We start from the raw sequence: 25,459 nt of genomic DNA, 5'->3' as shown, positions 1-25,459 counted from the left end.
TTCACAGTTTAACACAGCGAAACAGTTTTGTTGCTGCATACGGTATTACCATCCACGTCAATGTCCTCAGCCTAACTCTGCGACCCTTTAATACAGTTCCTCATGTTGTGGTGACCCCCACATGATAATCATTAAATTATCTTGTTGTTACTTCATAACTGTTGATCTATGTGGAAAAAGAGAAACCATTTCTCACCAGCACATCTGTCTACACACAGATCCACAGAAATATGGAGGGACCAACTACAAAAGAACCAGTTACCTCTGCATGCAGCTGTTCCCAGGTGGGATTCTGGAAGAGGATCAGAGGCTGTGGGCCTTCATCTTCTCTGGAGCAGTGGTTCTCAACCTTCTAATGCTGCGACCCTTTAATACAACCCCTCATGTTGTGCTGATCCCCAACTATAAAATTGTTTTTGTTACTGCTTCATAACTGTAATTTTGCTACAGCTATGGATCATAATGTAAATATTTGTGGTTTCCAGTGGTCTTAAGCAGCCCCCGTGAAAAGGCTGTTCAACACAGGGTCGTGCCCTACCGGCTGAGAAAACTGCTTTAGAGGCATGCATTCTACATCACTTGCCTACTTTACGTCGACTTTAACGCTAGGCTGGTAAAGCTCAGCAGGTAAAGGCTCTTGACCCCAGGCCTGACAAGTGAGTTTGATCCCTGGGATCTGCCCACAAGTTGTTTGTCCTTTGACCTCCACACACATGCTGCGAGATGCTAGTGCACATGAGCCCCGCCCCAACACCTAACCATAACCTGTCCGGTCCATGTTACTCGTGTTTCCAGGGCTGTTAGGTGCTGGACAACAAACTGGTGTGCTCTTCCCTGGGGAAGACCACCTCTCTTGCTCCCAGCTTTCCTCAGCTATGTGTAGTGTTTTGGGTAGAGTTGAGGCCTTGTGGGCTTTTTTTCCTGTCCACTTGAGCACGTCCCTTGGTTTCAAGCTTGTTCAGCTCCTGTTTGGGCGGCCATGGCAGTGAGATTTTGTGGAGATTTTACTAGGAGACACAGCCTCACAACAAACTCCCTGGTCCTCCGGCTCTCACAATTTTTCCAGCCCGAGGCGCAGGAGTGTTTTGTGTCCATTGCCATCAGGTTCCACCGTTCTGTTTATTGATTGGTTATGGTTTTCTGCATTGTCTCCATCCATTGCAAAGAGAAAGGTTCTTGATGAGGTGTGAAGATGAGACTTATCTGTCTATACGGGTATTTATAATTGTTGTTAAGGACTATATTGGTTTAATAGCTTAAATGAGATGAGTCTTCTCCTCCAACAGCCATGGCTTCATGAGCACTGAGCTAGGTTTCCAGTACCAGGCATGGTTTCCCTCTTTTTGAGTGGGCTTGAAGACCAAATTAGAGAGCTGTTGGTTACCATCAAGGTGAGCCGGCCACTACAGTACCTTTAGGGTCATCAAGTCATTCTGGTTACTGGAGTCAATCGTAGCTGGGGAGGATGATGGAGTAAGATCTTTGCAACCCCACCAACTGTGACACCCCTCCGGCACTTGTTGGTCAGAACAGTGTGCTTTTAAAAAGAAAGTTCACTTTTGGAAAATAGGAATTTTTATCTACTCAAGAGGTTAAATTTCTTTAAAGTGTCAGATTTAAACAGAAATTTTCTCTAGAACTTACCTCTTACCCTTTCCTTCCCATACTGGAAAAATATCTAACAATAAACCTAAAAACAACTGCTTAAACAGGTCCACACTTGATCCAAGGTTCCCTCAGTTACTGTCCCGTTGGGTTCTTGCAGCGTCCTTGAGGCAGATGGCATGATGGTTACTCTCCTGTCTCACAACAAAATGGCACTGAGGTTATTACACTGGCGTGAACCCAGAATTTGTGCTCCAGCTTCTGTCCATTGGTTTAATCTTTCATGATGAACTTAATTGTATTCTGCTGATCTGCCTTTTTAATACCCAGATCTCTCACAAGGCACCAATTAAACAGGCTGCCAGGTGTGCAAATGACTTCCTGATACACAGAATTTTGCCCTGAAGTTAGAATGTTCATCTTTGTCATGTGTTTCTAACTACAATCAAAGAAAGGGTTCTGCCTATTGGAGAATAATAATTAAAAAGATCAAAATCTAGCTGAATCTATTGTCTGTTCCTTGGGGGCAGCTACGTGTACTGTTGAGGTACCAACAGTCACAAGCTTAATCAACAGCTCTAAATGGTACCGAAGGAGACCCAGCACACCCAAATCTCAGTAACACTGTCCCGGGAGAAGGACAGAACTAGCAGTCCTCATGGAAGCCAGGACATCACAGCCTGCCACTGGGGAAGGACTGCAGCTGTCCCTGGCACCAGCTGCCAAGACACCACCCACCCATTTCTCTACAATGCCACACTTGGTTAAAAACCAATCATCTAAAGATAAAACTAGGTTACTGTGTGACTTTTCTGTGTAGAGAGAGGACGTGTCCATCACTCAGCATGCAATCTTCTGAGGGGTCTTTTTCCTCAGTCAACTTGAAGCTTGTTAACCCATTAATACCCCTTGTGGCTCTGTGAACTGGTGTCAAGTTTTGTCAGTGTAAGCAATACTGCTGAAGTACCACAAAGTCAAGACTCAGAGGAAAAGAACACTAAATTATATGCCCGAGATGCCTTCAAAGAGGGGAACAAGTGGTCACTCAAAAGGCAACATGAAAATCCTTGCTGCCTGGGAGGGATCAGTAGACCTGTCATTCACAGTCAATTCCAATCTGCAGAATTCTAGCTCTGCCGAGTTCTGTGGACTTGTGCTCTCCTCTTGATGCCCCGTTTCTCTTCCCGAAATGCTGGAGCACACTGTCTTGTGCTTCTTCCATTCCTATTACTACTCTCCAGGGAAACTTGGGAGCAATGCCATGACAACCATGTCAAGGCCAAATTGCTACCTCCATCCAAATCTCTCAAGATAACTAGTTGGGAGCATCGCCTTTGAAGTTCTGCAAGTTATCAGAAAATGTCAAATAATCAGCAGTATTAGGGATGCCTGGGGGAATATTAAATAGTCAAGTCCTGCCAGAAGAACAGCATAAGCAGTGGTGGTGGACCAGCCACCTGATGCCTGTTACACCTTGCCGCAAAGGCTAACTCTAACTTCAAAACAACCTGACAACAACCAGTTCTCTCCAACTCCGTTACTACAGGTCCATGTCACCATCATGGATTACTTCGAAAACAAGGGCTTCTTCTATTGCAGTCCTGAAAAACTGAATTCTTAACTGCTCCAATATGACAAGTCTCTCCCTCGCAGAGAGAGCATAACTTCTGCAATGGTCTCCAGGCCTGACCTCAGCACCTGACCTTTCTCGTGCTGACTAACACGGACTGCCCTCGGGCCTTTGCTCTGTCTCCATCCACTTACTTGACTCACCTCCTCCAATGTCCAGATCTCAATAACCAGATTACACCTCATGTAATCTACGCCTTCACCCCTCCAACGCCCTTCCATACTCTGCTTTCATCCCACATTTATGTATCAGTTTCCACCCCCCACCCCCCCACACACACACTACCTCCCTGGCCAACTCTGAGCTCTGCATTATTGTAACAAGGACCTGAAGTGACTACTTTGGCTTGGCTTAGAAACTGGGGTTGCCAGTCCGTCCCTGAGGACATTTTGTCAGGGTAAACACACACACACACAAAACAAAACAAAACAAAACAAAACCCAGAGCCTGGGGCAGAGCAAAACCTTAACCACTTCAACCCAACCAGGAAACAAAGCTAAAGAGGAAGAGTTGACAGCACCTCTTGAGAACATAGTAGAAACCTTCAACTAATTATTAAGAAAAAGGGGCAAGGAGTGGGGCTGGGGGAGAGAACACCTGGCCTTTAAGGCTTCAACCATTAGGGATATTTATCCAAACCATGGCAACCAGACGCTCCAGGCAGCGGTTGCCTTTATCCAACAGTATATACATTAGGCGCCCAAATAACCCCCCAGCATAGTGGACGAGTAAATGTATCATGTTGGGAACTGTCCTTCACAGGGATTATGTTCATTTCACACGTCAATCGAATGTCCAAACCTCAGACCTCTTTTGAATTAAGGATTCAAAAAACCAATCAACATACTCAAAAGTTGTCTATACCTAAAGCAACAAACACACAAACCCAGAACTTACAGTATGTACAGCACAACCTAAGCGAACTCAAGGAATATCAAATAACACAGGATGAGGGAGAATACTCTAGATTTAGAGTAAATACGACAACCAACTAGGACATGTGATCATCGATGTGACAATGGTAGCAGGCTTCAAGACCCAAGTAACACACACACAAATTTAAACTGTCTCAATTGATAGAATACCAGTCAAATTCTCTATCTCTAGAAAAAAAGTTACAAAGGTCTTAATAAACACTAAAAACTTCCCTTGTTGTTGCTGTTTCATGATACCTAACTAAACATAACCACCTATTGTTTATGTCTAGAACCTTGGAATATGCAGTTGCAGGTGGCTCCAGAAATAATCAACCATCATTGGCAGACTTAAAACAAGATGCCTGTTCCTTTTACTGCTGCAAACTTGAATATATAACAGGCCTTGAGAGTATTTACCTATGACTGCTAGGAGGGAAGCCACCATCATGCCATAAGCCCAGACCCCCGGCTACAGTCTCTACACATACCACGAGGCACGCACTGGGTAAAGATGAGTATTTATTCACTTTACAAAGAGAATGGTATTAAATTGCCATAAACAACTCCATTTATAGACAAATAACAACTGTACATCGCACCAGCAGCTTGCCCAAGATGCTCTTCCTGCTCCGGCTGTGCAGCCTGCTCTGCCTCTGATGGAGTCCTCCCAGATAGCGGTGATCTTACACATCCTTCTGCAGAAGTGAGCTCTCCATCTGCCCCTCAGTGAGCACTAAGTCAGTACTAGCTCACTCTTTTAAAAACAAGACAAATTACTGGTAATTTGAAAAAGCTGTGTAGCGCACCAAAATACTTATTTATACATACATAAAAAAATCTTGAATAAGATTTATCATTTTTAAAGATAAACAGATACCATAGCCCTGCCAAGAGTGGGTAATGAAAAGGAAAGAAAACGTTAAATTACTGAATTATAAAAATAGTTTCTTTGGAAAAAAACTCCAGCAAGGTTATCATTAATATCTAAAACCAAAGAGAAAAAAATAAACAATTGTTCTCTGATCCATTAGTAATTTAAATAAAAATGGAAACCTCGTCAAAAGCAGCAGTGACTTAAGTTTTAAAAAGTCGCAGGTTAGAGCATAACTCATCTATACACAGATGATTCTCTACAGTCTGCAGACAAGAACACCCTTGATATGGCTAAATCTTTGCTTCTTTAATTACCATTATTTTGTTTTGTTTAAAAAAATATCTCAGACGACACTTTAAAAAATAAGTGTTATTTTGGGGAAGCACTCCCAATATCCAATCTGACCCAAGCCAGATGACCAGTTAGTAGACAAAACTAGGGACACGGGGATTCTATTTCTGCAAATCACAACCGTTTTAGTTATTCCTTCATGTTTTATGAAAATGTATCAAATTAGGTAAGCCAGATTAAAAACAATTCATTAGTGCTGCTTTGGCATCTGGACTGGATGAAGATACCAACCTGAGATGAGCCGACTCCTTCCCAAGCGTCCAGTTCCTGACCCCTATGGCATGTCTGTCTTCACCTAAGTCAGTCTGTGATAGAACCAATCGTACTAGAGTATTATATTATAAAAATATACCATATATTGGACACTCATGTCAGTACATGGCAGAAAGTGTGTCTATTTACTGTGTAAAGTTTATTAACATTTGAATGAAACACTCTTATTTACACAGTTAAAGTCTGGGGCACTCAGGACAGGAAGGTGGTGTGGCCTCTGTGAACTTGGAAGCATATGGCGGCCTCTTGTCTCCCGGCACGGGGCAAGCCTCCCTGGGAGGATGCGGCAGCATTGGGCAAGATGAGCCAGGGTTCACAGTGTGAACGGCTGCTGTCTTCACTCTTCTTCACTTTCATTTTCAGGATCTAGATCAGAATCTCCATTTAATTCTTTATCACTTGACACATCTCTGTCCTCGCCATTCTCTTCTCCATCTTCAACATCCTCATCTTCCTCTCCATCGTCTTCATCAACACCTTCGTCTTTTTCACTGTCTTTCTCTTCATCTTCATCCCAATTATCCTAGTGGAAACAGCAAAGGAAAGCATTGGTGAAGAGCTTCCTTAGGGTGAAGATAAAAAGCAGCTGATCAGAAAACACCACTCACATCAGAATCCTTTTCTGCAATTTCATCATCGGACTCCTCTTCTGAAGACTCTGTAAGAGAGCAGCAGGTACAGTGCTGAAACACAGTATACCTAGCACCTGTGACTAAGCCACCACCACCGAAAGTCGATGAATATTTTTCTTTGTTGCTTGCATGGGTTTGGGCTGGGATTTTGTGTGTCTCACAGGCACACTCTACAGCATCAAATGGCCTATCTTCAGCAAGCCTCCACCATCAGGAGCTCCAAAGACTCACAAACCAGATTTGATGTTGGGGTGAATCTGGAGACTATTCTGAGTAAGCAGAGGCATTTTACAGAGTTGGCTTAAAAAAAGATGACACAGGATAAGACTAAAGAATCAGGTTGGACAGTAGGTTCAGTGATTAAGAATGCTGTCTGTTCTTGCAGAGGACCCAGGTTCCATTCCCAGCACCTCCATGGCAGTTTACACATACAGACATTCAGGCAAAATACTCATACATGTAAAATAATCTAAAAAACAATTAAGGCATTCGCCACACATGGTGGCACACACCTTTAATCCCAACACACAGGGAGGCAGAGGCAGGTGGATCTCTGTGGGGGCAGCCTGGGCTACAGAGTGAGTTCCAGGGCAGCCAGGACTACACAGATAAACCCTGTCTTGGGGAAAAGAGAAAAAGAAAAGCATCATTGCATGGTGTCACCTCGCTGGTGCTTCACTTTGCACTTCTTTAAGGTAACCACACTTAGTAATTATTTTCCTCCAGGAAGGTAGCCCACACATGCTTTGTCATTTCAAAGAGCAAAGAGGCACAGTGTTCACTCTGGGCACAATCTTTTTGCAGCATTTCCTGAAAAGGCAGTCAGCCCTGGACACTAGACTCTAAGCTTGTCATGGATAGTGCTGACACAACACCATAGAGTTCTACAGATCTTCCAGGGCTGACCTGGCATGCAAGGTAAGCCTTTGGATCTTGTTCATCTAAATCAGTTACTCTAATTTTCTTGTTTCACTTAAATAAGCAAAATATTAAATAATTGTAATATTTTTAAATTTTATTTTATAATAAAAAATTTATAATTTAAATCACTTAAATATGCAAAATATTAAATAATTTGGACGTTACTAGCAATTTTAAAATACAGGATTTTATCTTTGAAAATGAAAATAATTAGCTACTGCTGAGGTGTAATGCTGCTGGCTCCTTTCTGCTGCCTTTGGCATGCAGGACTTGCTGATCTGCATACCACCTCTTAATAACAGCTGACTGCAGATTCTACTGCAGTTACTGTGTGCCAAAGGATAGTATGTGTGAAGTCGAAAGTCTTAGACTTCTTTAGGAAGAACATCTGAAAGTAATAAGACATATATGACTATCTCGTTCTTAGCTTCACTAGTGTTATCTATTAACGATAGGAAATTACTTTCAATTCCTCGGTTGCTCCAATTGTTAGGTATGTGTAGATGGTAAAACTTCTGAATTCCTTTCTATGCCAGGTTCTCCAGCGACATCTGTTATACCAGTCACTGCATTAGAAGATTTTCTGATGCTATGTTACCTTGTAATATGATTTTTAAAAGATTAATTTATTTATTATGTATTCAGTGTTCTGCCTGCATACATGTCTGCAGGCCAGAAGAGGGCACCAGATGGTTGTGAGCCAACATATGATTGCTGGGAATTGAGCTCAGGGCCTTCTGGAAGAGCAACCATGTCTTCAGCTCACCTTGCAATAGTTAAATAAAATACTTAGCAAAAAGTTCTATAATCGATAAACTACTCGGGATATCTAAGCATTAAGTCTCAGGCTTATTTTAATTATAATTACTAATACATATTGGCTATACAAATTCACCTAAAGTATTCTGGACTCTGGCTGAAACTGTTAACAAGATTTACCAGATTCATAATACACCTAAACTGTATATATGGAGGAGGGAATATCTATTATTAATAAGGCTTAATACAAAACCAGCTACCAAACTTCAACTTGGGCTAGGCGGTGGTGGCGCACGCCTTTAATCCCAGCACTCAGGAGGTAGAGGCAGGCGGATCTCTGTGAGTTCTAGGCCAGCCTGGTCTACAAGAGCTAGTGCCAGGACAGGCTCCAAAGCTACAGAGAAACCCTGTTTCGAAAAACTTAAAAAAAAAAAAAAAAAAAAAAAAAAAACTTCAACTTGGTATCTGTCAGGGGTTTTATTACAGTTATCTTGTGTCTGTGTGCCTGCAACAAAACACATGTGCAAGTCAGGATACATCTTTTGGGAGTCAATTCTCTCCTACCACCATGTGGATCCTAAGGATTGAACTCAAGTCCTCCCTCAGCCTTAGTGGCAAGTACCATTATCTGCTGAGCCATCTCTCTGGTCTCTATTAAGTACATTTTAGAGCAAATGGCTTGGAAGTCAGTTTTGGTCACTAACATTCCTAATCACTAACAATGTCATGGTCTCCCAGTTTCAGGCTCTTCTAAGACTACAGCACTTGTCAGCAGATCACAGGTTCGCCTCACTTTCCTCAGGTTGATCAGGCTGATAGAGGAGAGTGAAGAAACAAGACTTCCATGCTCTCATTTATATGCAGAAACTAGGTTGCATATGCAGGTGTACATATGCAAATTTAAATGCATTATGTAAGTCACCAAAACAGGAAGAGGATCGCACAGCACAGCTGTGGGAGCTAGAAACAAGAAAAGAGGACCAACCGGCTTGAGGGAGGGGACATGGAGTAAGGCAGAAGGGATGCGCACAAGAGAAAACTATGAAGACACATATATTTGAAGATTCCACCACTCTGTATGCTAACCTAAAATATTAACTTAAAAGCTTATGTAGGCATTTCCACAAAGGTAACAGAAGCGAATTACTGTGAAAAAAACTATCTATATGCAGCCTCTACCCCAACTGTTTACCTTCTTCATACACCAATTTTGCCTTCTGTTGAGGGGAAGGCATCTTTTTTATTTTTTCTGATGCTGTAACCTGGAAGGCAGAATTATGAAGAAATTATAAGCTTATCTCAAGTATAACCAATATCACACCTAGTTCCCCAACATTCAGCTAGTCCACCTTCCCCGCTAGACTTCCCCCAAAGGAATGAACAGCCCAAATACAAGTTAGAACACAGGAAAAATAAAAAAGGGGAAATTATTGTGATTAGAAAACCACATGCAGTTATTAGAGCATTACTGCACCAAAATGTTAACTCTACGCGCCCTGTAACTATCTCACTGCTCACGGTCACAGGCTGAGCTGGAATGCAGCATAGATGCCCTGTAACTCACTAAGCTAAAAATGCAATGGTGAGGAGGCTGGGGACCTGTAGCTTCAGCACTCTTGAAGGCAGAGACAACAGTAAAATCACCCTTAGCTACTGAGTATGTTCTCAGCTAGCCTTGGGGAGGAGTAAGAGAATAAATACAAATGGGGAGGGGCACAGTTAAGATTTTCTCACTGTCACTCAAGAAACACTTCCAGGTTAAAGCCCGCATTCTAATTTGTCAATTTCTTACTCAACTTGAGCCTGTTACTACACGAATAAGTCCTCATTCCTATCAGCCAAGTCTGAGCTGGAAATTATTTTGATTTGCTTACTTGTGTGATGAGAAGAATGAGTTTTCCGTGCAGGTGTGAGAGTTTCTGGAAAGATTTGACTCTGCTTTCCATTAGCTGGTAGAGGGTCCCCAGCTGGTGCACCAGGTCAGGCAACTAGAAAAAGCAGACGAAGAAATGGCACCAATTCACAGCATCACCACACAGTCATGCTCAGCCCAGCGCAGGAGCTGGCCCTGCACAAGCATCTGTCAGAAGCACTTCTAGGATAGTGGAGCTTTAGGACACAGCCAACAACACCACAAATTTTCAAAAAAGACCCTTGATATCCTGGCAGGAAAAAATAACTTCAAAACAGCACAAATCACCACTGCTGGCCAGTGGTGGCACACACCTTTAATTAATCTCAGCCTGGGAGGCAGAGGCAGGCAGATCTCCATGATTTCAATGCCAGACTGGTCTACAGAGCAAGTTCCAGGACAGCAGAAGCTACACAAAGAAACCACCTCAGGGAGGAAAAAAACCACAACTCAGCTAGGGCAAAGGCTCGATGAACTCCTGTACACTGATAAACTATTGCAGATAAGAGCAACACAGGGCAGATAATGAAAATTCTCCACCACACATCTCTGAGTTGAAGAAATTCCCTCTGAATCTTAGCAAGGACTTTCCTTTGAATCAATCTGGCACATTACCCACACTTGTCTCTGGAACACCAGAAGCTTCTCCCACACATGTGTGATTCCACACATGAATGCCTACTATTTATTTTTACCACTAAGAGGAGGGGACCTATAACTTAACTGTGGGTGTTTCTTTTAAGTCATTTGCTAAAACCTTCTGGGAAAATATACCATAAATGCTAATTAAATAAAAGAACAAATAAAATTTTATTTTTAGTTTAAAATATAACTGATAGCCAGGCATGAAGACTAGTGCTTGTAATGCAGCACTTAGGTAACTGAGGCAGGACTGGCAGGAGTACAAAGCCAGACTGAGCCTCAAAGTGGTTCCAGACTAGTCCAAGCTACAAAGCACTGCCTCAAAAAAAAAAAAAAAAGCCTCATAATTGGGGCTGCAGAGATGAGTTAGCAATTAGAGAACTCAGGTATGGTTTCCAGTACCCACATGGACAACCATTGGTAACTCCAGTTCCAGGAGATCCAATGCCCTCTTCTGACCTTCATGAGCATCTGGTACATATACATATATGCATACATACATATATGTATACAGACAACATACTCATACACATAAAAGGAAAAAAAACATCAGAACATCAGCACAGGTCAATGAAATGCTGCTAAGCCTGATAACCTGAGTTTGATCTCCAAAACCCACATTAAGGCAGAGTCAAGTTAAGTTGTCCTCCAGTCTCCACACATCATGGTATAGGCAACCCCCAACACATACATACAGATTAACATGATATTCTTAAAAAACTCGAACTGAGTGATGGTGAGAGACAACCTTTAATCCCAGTTCAAGGCCATCCTGGTCTACAGAGCAAATTCCAGGACAACCAGGAATACACAGAGAACCCCTATCTTGAGGGAAAATAAAAAAGGGGAGTAAAAATTATGTTCCTTATTAGGCATGGTAGTACAACAACTTTAATCCCAGCAGTCAAGAAGCAGAAGCAAGCAGGTCTCTTTGAGTTCAAGGTCAGTGTGGTCTATCCACATAGCATGCTTTATGCTATATGGTGAGACTCTGGCTCAAAAACATAATGATAAAATAAACTCTCTAAAGGAAGAGAAGGGTCATTTTAGTTTCTACCCCTTACCAAAGCCCAATCAATCACCCTCCTAAGACTCACCGTGGACAGGTATGATGCATGAATTGTCAGCACACACTTCAGCCACTGAACCATTAACACAGCACTAGCAAAGAAGAGAAATCCACGTGAAGAACAGTTCACTAACTCAAAAGTACATACAGCTACACAGGAAGTCTGTGAAGGTAACAGTCAAGTATATTTTCCAGGCCTTTCATTGTGCTATGGAACCTACAGTGATTTCTGTAAAATAGTTAGCTTTTGCAAGCTGGACTTGGCTAGTAGGACAACACCTCCCCACACACACCAAAGACTAAAGGCCAGGTTTTACTTTGTATAATTAATTTATACCAGGACAGTAACAATGATCCAAACAGGATGATTTTCTACGTTATAATTACATTTGAGCCCAATCATCTTGTTCACTATTGGGAAGCCTTCCACATTAACAGGCAAATAGGACCAAACCCTGTAATGTGACCCTAATGACCTTTTTAGATTTCTTCTTTTGTGAGCTCATAAGGCTAAAGGAGTCTATATAAAAAACAAGCAAGAAAAAACCTGGAAGGGGCTAGAGTAAAGTACAACAGTACCTTGTACTTATAACCTCAGCACAGCAGGGTGGAGGCAGGGGTATTCCTGGGGCTTGCCAGCGAGCCAGGCTAGCCAGATCTGCAAGTACTACATCACAAAAAAAGACACCCTGTGCCAGGTTCTAGCTTCTACAAACACGTGGTGATGCACTAATACGTACATGTACACACACAGCTAATTTTAGAAATTAGAAATGAGGACTGGAAAGACGGCTCAGTGGTTAAGAGCACTGACTGCTTGTTCTTCTAGAGGTAATGGCACACTTGGCTGGGGTAGGACCCTGTGTCCACCTTCACCTCTGAGTGTTGCAATTATGTCTGGCTTGAACCCATGCAGGTTTGAATACTTGGAGGTTGAGTAGAAGGATTTGTTAGAATTTAGGCAACCTCTATGTCTGTTACTGAAATCCTGGTACTAGCATACTGTCAATCAAAGCAATTCTTTAGTCCTACATTCTAAAATGAACTCATGCTGGAATAGTAGCTACCGATGTGCTTATAACAGAAATACATATTTGCATAATATTTGTGGTGATTTGAATGAGAATGACCCCAGAGGCTCACTCACAGGTTCGAATACTTGGTAGAATGATTTGGGAAGGATCAGGTGTGTCCTTGGAGGAGGAGGTGTGTCCCTGGGGTGGGCTTTCAGGCTTCAAAACCCAATGCCATTCCCAGTTAGTGCTCTCTGACTCATGCTACTGGACTAAGGTGTGAGCTCTGAGCTCCTACACATTTCCTGTTTGTTGCCATGATGTATCAACTCTGTCCCTCTGGCACCGCGAGTCCCAAACAACTTCTAAGTTGTCTTGGTCATGGTGTTTTATCAAAATGATAGAAAAGGAACTCAGAAGTATTCTAACTCAATATGCATTGTTTTATCCTCACAAATACACCTCTGAGGATAAAGGTATTTATCCTTTATGACTGATGAGAAGGAGGACCAAGGATGTTGGGATTTACGCAAGCACATACACTAGGCAGCAGACCTTGATTAGCTCCATGTGTAATGACACTCCACTCTTCTGTTTTCTCTGTATCATCTAGCGGCCATATAAACACAATGGTAATTTAGAAAATTCATCTGTATCTTATTATCTTGGGAACTAAGAAGTATAACTGTTCTTTTCACTTCTCAGATTAAAAAGTATGGCTAAATTATGACCTACCCGTCTTTCTGTTACTACTGTTAAAAAACACGCTTTGTTAAAGAACATGCGCTCCCCTTTTAGGTTATACGAAGTTACATAATTTGTCTTGTTGCACAATTAATAAAATCCCAGAAACAGAGATCTGTTCAACCTGGACAAACCTGGAGTTCAACCTGATGAAACACCTGAAGGTCAGAAAAGCAAAACAGCCAGTCACTGGCTCTTACCTAGACCTCAGTCCAAAAATGGCGACCCCGCCTACAGGAATCCCAGAATGAGAATGTGTCTGAAAGCTGTCTCCTATTTTTATAATCCTCTCTAGTTCTGGGATTAAGGGTGTGCACCACTACCACCTGGTTTCCATGGCAAGCTAGTGTGGCTACTGGGATCAAAAGTGTGTCATTGCTGCAAGTTCTGTAAGGCTGGCCAGTGTGACTATTTTAGTTTTCTGATCCTCAGACAAGTTTTATTTATTAAAATACAAATAAAATGCCACTACAGTCTGTTTCTCTATTTTCTTTAAAAGCACATTTGCAAAGTTATTATTATAACCATATAAAGTGCATTGCATTTTAGAGTCATTTGAGTGTATCTGCATGTATCTATGTGCACCACATGTGTGCCAGCTGTGCACTGTCAGGAGAAAGCATTGGATCCTCTGTAACCAGAGATACAGATGGTTGTGAGCAACCACATTTATGCTAGGAACCCATCCCAGGTCCTCTGCAAAAGCAGTAAGTGCTCTTAACAGCTGAGCCATCTTTCCAGCTCCACCACCCCGTTTTATGGTTGTTTTCAGTTCCCTCAAATACCTATTTAAAGAAAGAGGGACATAATTATGCACAGATTAAAAAACAAAACAAAACAAAAACCTCAAGACTCTCTCAGGCACCAGCCTTTAATCCTAGCACTTGGAAGGCAGAGTCAGGCACATCTGTGTGAGTTCGAAGCCAGCCTGCTTTACAAAGCGAGTTCCAGGACAGCCAGGGCTGTTAAAACAGAGAAACCCAGTCTAATGCATGCACACGCGCGCACACACACACAGAAATGAAAACTCTACAAAAAGAAAGCAGAAAACTACCTAAAGGCAATAAGCTGTTAAAAGCTAAAACAGATGGTGAAAATTTTTGTTTATTGTTTGTTTTTAAAGAAACGAATGAAATTTATGCCCTGGCAATGCTGAAGCATGCACAGGCAGTCCATATATGACAGTTCTGTTGAATTTGTCCATATTGGGTTTCCTGGTCTAAGTGGACGAAGATGACTGACCAGGTCAGGACGGTACCAGATCTCATTACAGATGGTTGTGAGCTACCATGTGGTTGCTGGGAATTGAACTCAGGACCTTTGGAAAAGCATCTGTTCAGCCACAATAAAATCACTTAGGAATAAAAATTAGTCAAATTAAACGTTGGAGGGAGGTAATACTTGACACAATTCTTCTGAAAAACAGCTTACCTATTGGGATGTCCTTGCAATCTCTTCGTAAGCTAAGGGAAAGAAAATACTGTTAACATCAGCCAAGGCAACCTTTCTCCATCAATTCCCCAGATGCAGCAATGGTTGTACAAGCTATTCCACCTAGCAATCTAGTTTTACTCAATACTACATGTTTGAAATCATTCTCATAAAAGCAATTATAAGACAAGTAAAAGCTAGCACCCTACAGGCGAGTACGTGGAAACCAAATATAGAATGGTGATTTCCTACAAACGGGAAGGTATAGGAAGAGGCACACAGAATCACTGCTAATGATGACAAGACTCTCTTTGGAATGACAACTGGACAATCTATGAATGTATGAGAAACAACTGCACAGTACACTAGAAAAGAGTTAACTTTATAATGTGTAAACAAAATTTCCACTTAGAAAACACATCAAATGTATGGAGAAAATGCAGGGGAAGCTTTCAATTTTGAGTGGACAATAACCCAATGAGTTTTCTACTATTTTCTAAAATTTTCCTACCAATGATATAAAAACAGCATACATTGCTACCAAAACCCCTTTCATAAAACACTTCATCATGTTAAACAAATATAACTTAAGTACAACTTCTATATATCAAATATTCATTCTGTCTTTAGGAGTAATATTTGATAACTGGTACCTACTCTTTTAATGTTTCAGTGCAATTATACTTTTGTATAGTAAAAGTACACAGCAAAATGTACTTTTTGCTGCTTGCCCTTTCTGAATAAAGCTAAACAGTTATGCAAGCAAAGGCAAAACTAGCTCTTGCAGGAACTATGCAAGTTCACGGGTCAGAGGCTAGACCACTAGGTAATCTTAATTTTCCCTCCAATACCACATTCCAATCAAGAGAAAATAAAACATGCAATACTTTCAATATTATGATAAGAGTACCTTACAAGAAATAAAGGTGGAAAACAAAAACAACAAAAAATCTCAGGGCTCTCTGTTGAGGTATTCCACTACAACCCCCAAACAACAGCATCTATACCCAGTATTCTGTGGTTCACATTAAACCACAGCAGTTACCTCTTGTAACAATGGGATAACAGCATGCAAGGGCATCCTTAGCACAGTCTTCTTTATAAGATTTATATTTCTAGTTTGAAGCACTTTCTGTGAGAAAATAAAATGGCAATTAGGACAAGCATATTTCCAATAAGAATACTACTGAAAAATCTTTTCTAACTGAAAATAGCCCAGGCAATAAAGTACTGATTGAACTGGGTAAATCAGGTTGGAAATCAAGTTAAGCTGCCTTCAGATAGCAATCCAAAGAACATCTCTAGACATCTAAATACAAGTATGTGTCATTATAGGGATGTTCTTCAACTTCCATCTTAAAATAGAGCTGTCTCCATACAGAGTGAGTTCAATCAGTTTCTGTTTCAAAGAAGACTCTTTTAAATTGTCACCAACTGATAAAAATTTAAACCAATCAAATGATCACATAATAGACACTTCAACCAAACCACTTTAAGACTTGATCTCTGGGAAAAAGCCAGATTCCACCCTGGATTGTAGAAAAAGCAACTGAGCAGATCAGTACTGAGCCTACATGCTCTGGGCAGCTTCCATGCCAGAGTCGGGCAGGGCATGTTTCACAGTAGCAGGAAAGAAGGGGAGTCCATTCAGGTCTCTGATACATCCTTTCTCTTAAATACTTTAAATCTAAGCAGCAGAAAGAGACCAAAGAAACACAGGAACATAGTTGCCAGCCAATTTTCTCCAGTTCTTTTTTTCTCCAGAATCCTTCCAGAATTCTCATCAGATTTTACTTTTCTTGTTTAAAAAAAAAAAAAACTACCTTTATACCAACCTGATTACAAACAATTTTAAACTATCATAGAATTACAAGATTTCACAGGCTATAATATATTTAATATTCTTATTTTATACACAACCACTGGGAAATGAAGATACAGAATGCCCTGAGCTAATATAGTTCTTGATTGAGCTCTATTTTTATCTTCAAATAAACAATATGTAAGATTCAAAGAAAATGATGAAGTTAAGCACAGTGGCATGCACCTGCAATCCCAGCTACTGAGGACTGGGGTAGGAAGATCAAATTCCAGGCCAGCCTGACCAACATAACAAGATTCTGTCTCAGAATTTTTGAAGTTCTAGATAACCTGTCAGTAGACCACCTGCCTAGCACATGTAAGGCAGTTATTTTGCATATAACTCCCAGCCCTTAGGAGGCTGAGGCAGGAATATCATGATTTTAGGGCCAGCCTGGACTGCACTGTTATATCTTGACTCAAAGAAACAACAACAAAAACAACCAAAGATCTAACTCAGTGAGAGTACTTGCCTAGCACACACAAGCCATGAGTTTGATCCCTATCAGTACAAAACCAAACAAGAAAAATCTATTCTATTAAAAGTATAATGTGCTGTTTATAATACTGGAGGTACTTGCTGAATTTAATTATTCCTAAAATAATTGCCTTACTATAAATCTGTGATCATAAAGTTCTAATCATCTAGAAGGCACCAGAAACATCTGTATTTGGGAATAGTCACATTTTTGATCCACTCACACCAGCATCTACTGTCTTACCATGCAAGGAGCATGGTGGCTTCGGGAAATATAAAATAATCTGGCCTACTTGAGTGGGGGTGATGCACTTGGGAGACAGAGGCAGGCGGATCTCTGTGAGTTTGAGGCCAGCCTGGTCTACAAGAGTTAGTTCCAGGACAGCCAGGACATATAGAAACCCATCTCAAAACCCCAAAAATAATAATCCGGCCTGTCACACCATGACTTACGCCAAGTCTCATCACATTCTGCCACTGTCATATCTGCTGTTTTCTTTCAGGTTTGCAAAATAAGCCTATTTTTCTACTGGGGAGACGGGAAGCAGCAGGAAATCCGAGCCAGACAGACAAACAGACACTGACACACAAACGAGCCAGACATGGTAACACTTGCCTAAAATCCCAACACACAAGGGACAGAAATCATATTTCTGTATTTAGGAATATATATACACCAATTAAAGAACCTGAGGTCTCATATCTGAGACAGAGAGGGTGGGGAAGATGAAGCATGGAAAAGGTTAGTTAGTGGAAAGAAAGGGAAGGGGAAACGCTTACAAAAAGAAAGGCAGAGGCCAACTGTAGGTTAAAGGCCAACCTGGTCTATAAAATGAGACCTGTCTAAATGAAAACAAAAAGCTAAAAGAAAAGAAGGCTGGGAATGTGGTTCAGTGGTTGAGTGCTTGCTTAGCATGAAGTAGGTCACAGGTTCAGCCCCTAGAACCACAGAAAAACTAGTGGCCCAGCCCAGATCGGGAAGCTCAAGGTCATTGCCTGCAACAAAAAAAAAAAAGGAGGGAGGGAGGGAAAAGACAGGAAACTAAGCTGTATGAAAAGCAATCAGCGGTAGCAAACGCCTTTAATTCCAGCACTCTGGCCTACAGAGAAATTCTGCCTTTTCGGTTTTTTTTTTTTTTTTTTTTTTGGGAGGCGGTAAACATGGACACCAGACACGAAACAAGGAACTACAGAAAGTTTTCTCAAGACCATATTTAAAAAAACAGCCCTATTAACCAGCTTTAACTACCAAGAAGATGACCCCTCTCTCTCTCTCTCTCTCTGTTGTTCGAGACAGGGTTTTTTTTTTCTCTCTCTCTGTCTCTCCGTCTCTCTCTCGTTCGAGACACGGTTTCTCCATAGCTTTGGAGCCTGTCCTAGAACTAGCTTTTGTAGACCAGGCTGGCTTTGAACTCACCACCATCCACCTGCCTCTGCCTCCTGAGTGCTGGGATTGAAAGCGTGCACCACCACTGCCCAGGCATGACTTGTTAGTCCCTTGATAAATAGGAGGGAACAGAACAGTGGGACTGCATAGTAGGTGTGTTCTTCATTTGTAACAAACTCAAACTGTTTTTCCAAAGTACCTATTTCATTATACACTGCCAACAGCAAGGCATGGTTTTCAGCTGCTAAATACAACACAAATGTCACCTTTTTCATTTTTAACAACCTATAACAGACATGCAGTATCATCTCACTGAGATCTTACTCTGCCTTTCTGTGGTGGTTGCCACACTGAAAATTTTTTTTTTACATGTGGGCTGGTGAGGTGGCTCAGAGGGCAAAGGAGCTTTCTCCCGTCAGGTCTGACAACCTAAGTTCAATCCCTAGGGTTCACATGGTGGAGAGAACCAACTCTGAAAAGTTGTCCTCAACCTCCACATGTCCCCTGTGGCACACCCTGGCATATAAGACAAGCAAACAAACGTAAAAAAAAAAATTTTCTATACATTCTTATTGTCCATCTGACTTCTATGTGCTGTCTGTTCACTTCTCTACTGGATTTTTGAATGGCATCTTGTTAAGAGCTCTCTATATATACTAAGTAAAAACTGTGGTGTAAAAGTGAACATGTTTCAGCCTACAACATGGTGTTTCATCACGCTGTTTTGTTTCACGGTCCTAACACTGTCATTTAGTTCATTTGTTGAGAGAGGCTCTTGCTACGTCACAAACAGGATAGCCTGAATGAAGCATACAATCCCCCCGCCTCATCCTCATGTGTGCACTACTACACCTGACTACCACTGTCCTTTTTTGAGACAGAGTCTCTCTAGGTAGTACTGGCTGTCCTGGGCTGTGCAGACCAGGCTGACCTTGACCTATGCCTCAGTCACCTGAACTGCTGAGATTAACAGAGTGCCCCAACAACCCTGGCATCCAGCATGTCTTCTCAAGTGGAGTAGTTCTGGTTTTAAAGGTCCACCAAATGACCGTGTATTCCTTTACCATCGTGATTTCTATACACCTATCTGTACTCACACGTAATAACAATAATTTTTAAAAGTACTATTAACTTTTTTTAGGTATGGTAATAGATGGTGGTCCACTTTCTTAAAGGCGTTTTTAAGTTAGGTAGGTTTGTCTATGGATGAAACATCTCATCATAAACTTACTCCACCCATGTTAGCACGTGAACAGATAAATGAACAGAAGATGGCCTGGCAGGCATTTGTGGGGAGCTTATGAAACAGAGGGAGGCTCCTGATGATCTACAGTACAGTTCTAGAACCATATTCACATAAGCAATGATGTTTCAAAAATAATGTCAAGTAAGTATTTTGTACAAACTATTTTTCATCAAATTCTTCTATGTTTCCAAGTCACCTAAAACAAATTACGTCAAACTACTTGGAAAGTAAATTTATATTTTTATGCTTATTTGCACCCTCTTTACACAAGACTACTTTAGACAGAAACATTAAATAATCACATTGAAATCAAGTGAAAAATCATTAAGTTCAAGGTCATCTATACTGATTGAACTAATACTGCTAAGGTATAAAAAAAGCACTTAACAAATGAAAACTGCACTAACAGATCAGGCAGTTTAAGTACTCAGGTCCTACTGTTTGTCAATTTTTCTGTGTAGACACTGTCAAACTGTGGGTGTAAGAGAGCCAAACTGAGTAGCTTCCTGCAAGCAGTCACCAACTTAAAGACATTTCTAACGCTTCTTTAAATTTCTAGAACTACATAATAACATAGCCCCCAACCCTCTTGAATCTTCCCCCGAACTCCTACCCATTGCCAAGGTTCCACCTCATTGCCCCCTCTCACGGCCAGGGGTAATAAGTTTCTGGAATCCAGAGTAAAAACTCAGGAACGCATTTTCCTACAGAAAAAGATATAAATTGTGATCTAGAATGCTAAGTGTTAAGAATTTAGCTGCACTTTATATGGGCTTTTGTAAACTAAAGCCTAAGGAATCCAACAATTTAAAATACCATTTCTATGAGAAAATGCATTCCAAGTTCAAGATAATAAATAACACAATCCCATGGTAGGTTGATGAATGTCTGTATACTGCTACCAAGCATAACATTTGACTAAATTCACACACACAAACTAAGTTGCATGTTTCCATATGCTGTGACTACTCATTCGCTGAGTTGAGTCCACAGCCTCCACTTCTCAGCCCACTGAAATTTGCTGCAATACTTACGTTTAGCATCTCTAAATCATTGCTTTCCAAGCCCTGGGTGAGAAGGACTGGAAAGCTGGTTGTCTGCAGAAGGTCATCCTTCCTTCCTTTTCTATCTAGATCCATGGCTTCAAGGCGCTCCTCGATGCTAGCCTACAGAGCAGAAACATCTAAGTTAACCAAACAGGGATTTAGAGGCTGCCAACAACTCAAGAGTCATACTTCGGTCACAGAAACACAAAGAATCTCACTCACCACCACAGTAGTGCCGTGGAAGAAACATGAAAAGAGCTGCAATCCAAATTCCCCCAGTCTAGCAAAAACAAAAGCCTAAAGAGGCACACTGGTGACTTGAAGAAATGGCTCGGAAGTTAAGAACACTGGCTGCTCTCCCAGAGGACCCAAGTTTGGCTCCCTGCACCTACATGGCTGCCCACAAGTATCACTGGAACACCAGTTCCAAAGGATTCGATGTGTTCCTCCGGCCTCTACAGGCATTGGATGCACACAATAGAGACATACATGTAAGGAAAATAGCCATAAACCTAATTTTTCTTTACTTTAAAAAAAGAGGCACAATCACTCTTTGGGTAGATTAAAAATGAAAACCCTGGCATCTCACCATCAATGCACCAAGAAAACAGCTATTACCATGTTTCCCTAATACTTGTCAAGAATACAAAGTTGGGGTGGCAAGATGGCTCAAGCAGGTAAAGGAGCCTACCATCAAGCCACCAGCCTGATTTTAATCCCTGGAACCCAAAAGGTAGAAGAAGAGAACTAATTATGCCAAGTTGTCCTCAACCTCCACACAAGTGACAGGCAGGGCACAAATGTGATCTTCATGCCCAATCCTCCCACACAGATGCACTCATGCACACATACAAACTAATAAACAAATGTAATAAACTGTAAAATATCAAAGCTCTATTTTAAGACACAACCAGCCAGGATTGCTCAGACAGCCAAGAGAAAGGAGGCATCATGGGAACTCAGCAATATGCGAAACCCAGTCAAAGTCATCACAGCAATTCCTGACATAACCTACTCAACTACTCTCCAGCTACTGAGAAAAGACGAAAATTTCTTCAGTTAAAGACTGGAAGGAAGCAATAACTGCTGCAGGATTCTGAAAAACTGCTCCAGCTCTACCCAATATGCTCCCTACAATTAATTCCTCACACTTCAAACCCAAGTAAGCAGATATTACCTCATTCCTGCCTAATTTCCTCTTGTTCTCCCCCTCCTTAGGCTGTGAGAGTGGGGGCTTGATCGGTGCGTGATGTCCAGGAATCCCAGGCACCAGAACTTTTGCTTCAGCATTCATCACTGGAGTTCTCACCTGTCACACACAGATTCAATGTGTGGGAAAGATGTGACTTAGTTCTTGTGCTTCCTACTAGAGAAAGCAAGCAGCTATCCTAAACTTTTCCATTCAACAATGCAATGCAACATACTCACCATGACAGGAATTCCAGACAAAATGTGAATTAAATGTTGACAAATAAACTTAAAATACTGGCTAAAAGCTCGTGGTTTTAAAGTTTACAATATCTCATTAAGAAAAATAAAACCTACCAAAAAGCTGTGTGATGCAAAAACTGCTCAAGTTACACACCTAACAACCTCCAAAACCAAATCTTTGCCAGCCATGCTCAGACAGCCAAGAGAAAGGTGTCATCTCTGAAACTCAGTCGGATGCGAAACCATGTGGGTATCATCACAGCATGGCTTGGCTTTCCTTCCTATTTCATCACCAAACAAGGCATTATATAGCAACAGCAAGTTATACTGAAAACAGAATGCAGCAATGACGGATGGGAGGCAATGAACTCCAGATCTACTGTGGTCTGATTTTACCCTGAAATACAACATACATTTAAACAACGATGTGCTCTTTCAAGTGCAGAGACTAATGAGCAACACTGAACTCTTATGAGCACACACTCCTCCAGAGTTCCCTGTCCAGCTCATCCGCACATCATCAGCAGAAAGAGATGTCTTACACCCTTTACATCTGAAAGCACAGTCTCACGCTGTGCTATAAGAAAAGAGCATAAAGTGCAGTAGTGTAAACAGCACTGAGGCTGAAGAATCATGAATTTCAATTTAGGCTAAATAGCAAAACTGTACCTCAGGAGACAGGATTTAAAAAAATAAATGAAGTCAGTCTAATATGGCACTGTATTCAACTCAATCTAGCCAAATCTATTATTCTTAATATCAAGCCTGTAATGTGCTTACCTTGGTTATTGCTGTTTCTACTGTTGGAGCCCAGCAATTGAAAATGTCTCTTTCCAAACATATATGAGTATCTTTGGTGTTCAAAGCCTGGAAATGGTTTTTCAAAGGGAGGAAGGGAGAGAAGAAAGGTCAAGCAAAGCAATCACCAACGATGTGACAAACAACATCACCTCCATAAAGAATAAAAGGAAGACCTCCAGGCCACCTGTTAGCCACAATCTCCACTCAGACCAATGGCAGCTAGTAGAAAAATCAACTGAAGGCACTGGTGCAGTGTGTACTTCCCTTGTTTATGGACCATCAGAATTTTTCACTCATCAAAGGCCAACAGATAATTCTTATCTACAGGAAAGGGTATATAGTCCAACAGTCTTATAAATAAAGTCCCCCCACAAAAATAATGGGTCCTACCCTAAATTTCCCTAAGCAAGTTCTTCCTACAAACAGGTTGAGGACAGCTCTGCTTACTAACAGACTGCTCTCAGAGGGACCTGTATGTCCAAGAACAATGCCCAAGGAGGGCAGAGAAGTCACATGCAACAAGTTACTTATGTCCCTAGAAAAGCTTCTATGTTGCTTTTATGCCTAACACCTGCAAACCCTAAAGAGATAATAAAGGCTGTTATCCAGAAAGGGGCATCCCATACAGCCAGCAACTGTATCTTTTTCTCCTTGTTTAATCAAACCAATTTTTCAGAGTACTTCTTGGAATCGAGGACACTTAAAAGTCCCAGCACCAGGAGGAAGAAGCAGTAGAACCCCTTACAAGTTCAATCAGTTTCGGCTACCAGGCAAGAGCCTGTATCAGTGGTACAGTGTTTGTCTAGCATGAATGAGGCTGAGTTTAATCCCTAGCATTACAAGGAAGAAAAGAATATTCTTTAATAAACTCAAGAAAGCAAGCTTATTTGGTCTTATTAAGTAAAAGCATTACAAACCAAGCTTAACCACACTAGACATGACTAAGAACTCGCAGGTCTTTAGAAAAAAAAAAAAAAAAACTCTGTAGTAAAAAAAATGTCAGGACACTATCCCTTCCATTTCCATTAGAAAATACAATAGGTACCACCACTAAAGGCTATTAGTAAGTAGTGTATTTTATGTAATAGGACAAAATTCAAAACTCAAATCATACTCATGCTGACCAGAAACATGTATCCAGTAGGAACATGATACTAGGACTAGTTCAAAGTTAGATACACACACTGGAAACATCAGATTCCTAAGACATCAAGAGGAAAGAAGAGGTGACATTCTATAAACTGTTGGGTTTAGAGTAAGAATTCTCACAAACCACCCACTGAAGGTTTTTTTTAATTAAAGAATGTTGTTTATTTTTTCTAAGTATTCCAAAATGCCCCTTTTAAAATCTGAATTATTATCTCCAAAGTGGCATCTACTTACCACTCGCTCAATGGTAGGCTGAAACCAATTGCCATACACAAGCAATAAGGACGTTTTATCTAAGCAAAATCCAGCTGCTAGAATAGGGATGGGTTTGGGGGTTGATCTCTTGCCTTTCCCAGGTGTTGCTATTTGAATTGTGCAATTTGAAGTCAAAGGCTTTTTGCAGTGTCTAGGAATAAAGAGAAAGTAAGATTAGAGAATCTCAAATTGCTATCAAGTTAGAAAATATGACCCTGCCCTTTATCGCTCTTTAATCTATTTTCAACAGTTTTGCCAAAACAACTATCATGAGCCTTAGGTCATGAATCAAATATGTTTAAAACTCTTCCACAGGGGCTGGAGAGATGGCTCAGTGCAGTGGTTCTCAACCTTCCTAATGCCATGACTCTTTAATACAGTTAGTTTCTCATGCTGAGGTGACCCAACCATAAAATTATTTTCATTGTTACTTTGTTAACTGGTGTAAATATCTGATAAGCAGCATCTCTGATATGATCTGGTCCCCAAAGGAGTGGTGGAAAACTGTTGACACAGCACAGGTTAAGTACACTGGTTTCTCTTCCAGGACCCAGATTTGATTCCCAGCAACCACATGGCAACTCACAACCATTTGCAACTCCAGTTACAGGGAACCCAACACCTCCTTCTGGCCTCTGTGTGCACCAGGCATGAAACTGATACACATATAGGCATGGAGGCAATACCCACACAAATAAAATAAGTAAAACAAAACAAACAAACCAACCAAAAACTCTCGATGGCCTACCTGTGCCAAGGAGACTCAAAATTTCTGGAATTTTTCCTTCTTGGTATGCTAGAGATGAAGCCTTAGCACCAGACAATCTAGCCCAGCACATGACATAGCTGCATTCCACCACCCTCTAGAATGTTCTATAGTGTGTGCACTACTCTCCTAACTCTACCCACCCCATGGTATAAGGAAACAGCACAGGGACACTTCACTGAGGTAAACACACACAGGCAAAGGCAAATAAACCACGATGGAAGACAAACCAAGGCACCACCCAAATCCATAAGCAAGTCTCCCCAA

At 41.2% G+C, this 25,459-nt stretch overlaps 1 protein-coding gene and 2 non-coding genes across 3 annotated transcripts in view; all 3 read right to left on the bottom strand.

The window, feature by feature from the left end:
- Positions 1 to 4,658: 4,658 nt before the first annotated feature.
- The window catches only part of Wdr43 (WD repeat domain 43), a 40,859-nt gene continuing 20,058 nt past the window's right edge, over positions 4,659 to 25,459 (bottom strand). The window contains exons 8-18 of the mRNA XM_050162993.1: positions 24,406 to 24,577; positions 23,002 to 23,088; positions 21,968 to 22,099; positions 20,779 to 20,910; positions 15,819 to 15,905; positions 14,774 to 14,805; positions 11,614 to 11,677; positions 9,837 to 9,950; positions 9,155 to 9,224; positions 6,259 to 6,308; positions 4,659 to 6,173 (exon numbers count right to left, since the gene is read on the bottom strand). Coding sequence (XP_050018950.1) covers positions 5,988 to 6,173; positions 6,259 to 6,308; positions 9,155 to 9,224; positions 9,837 to 9,950; positions 11,614 to 11,677; positions 14,774 to 14,805; positions 15,819 to 15,905; positions 20,779 to 20,910; positions 21,968 to 22,099; positions 23,002 to 23,088; positions 24,406 to 24,577 — 1,126 coding nt within the window. The 3' untranslated portion in view covers positions 4,659 to 5,987. The remainder of the gene's footprint in view (positions 6,174 to 6,258; positions 6,309 to 9,154; positions 9,225 to 9,836; positions 9,951 to 11,613; positions 11,678 to 14,773; positions 14,806 to 15,818; positions 15,906 to 20,778; positions 20,911 to 21,967; positions 22,100 to 23,001; positions 23,089 to 24,405; positions 24,578 to 25,459) is intronic.
- Positions 21,711 to 21,788, bottom strand: LOC126514245 (small nucleolar RNA SNORD53/SNORD92). The gene has a single exon (XR_007595534.1). It is a non-coding gene; the product is annotated as a small nucleolar RNA SNORD53/SNORD92 (small nucleolar RNA).
- On the bottom strand, positions 22,409 to 22,486 carry LOC126514244 (small nucleolar RNA SNORD53/SNORD92). The gene has a single exon (XR_007595533.1). It is a non-coding gene; the product is annotated as a small nucleolar RNA SNORD53/SNORD92 (small nucleolar RNA).

The sequence above is a fragment of the Alexandromys fortis genome, unplaced genomic scaffold (assembly GCF_014885135.2).
Source record: "Alexandromys fortis isolate MF-2015 unplaced genomic scaffold, M_Fortis_MF-2015_v1.1 scaffold_148, whole genome shotgun sequence".
Lineage (NCBI taxonomy): Eukaryota > Metazoa > Chordata > Mammalia > Rodentia > Cricetidae > Alexandromys > Alexandromys fortis.
This window is presented reverse-complemented; position numbering and strand designations above follow the sequence as displayed.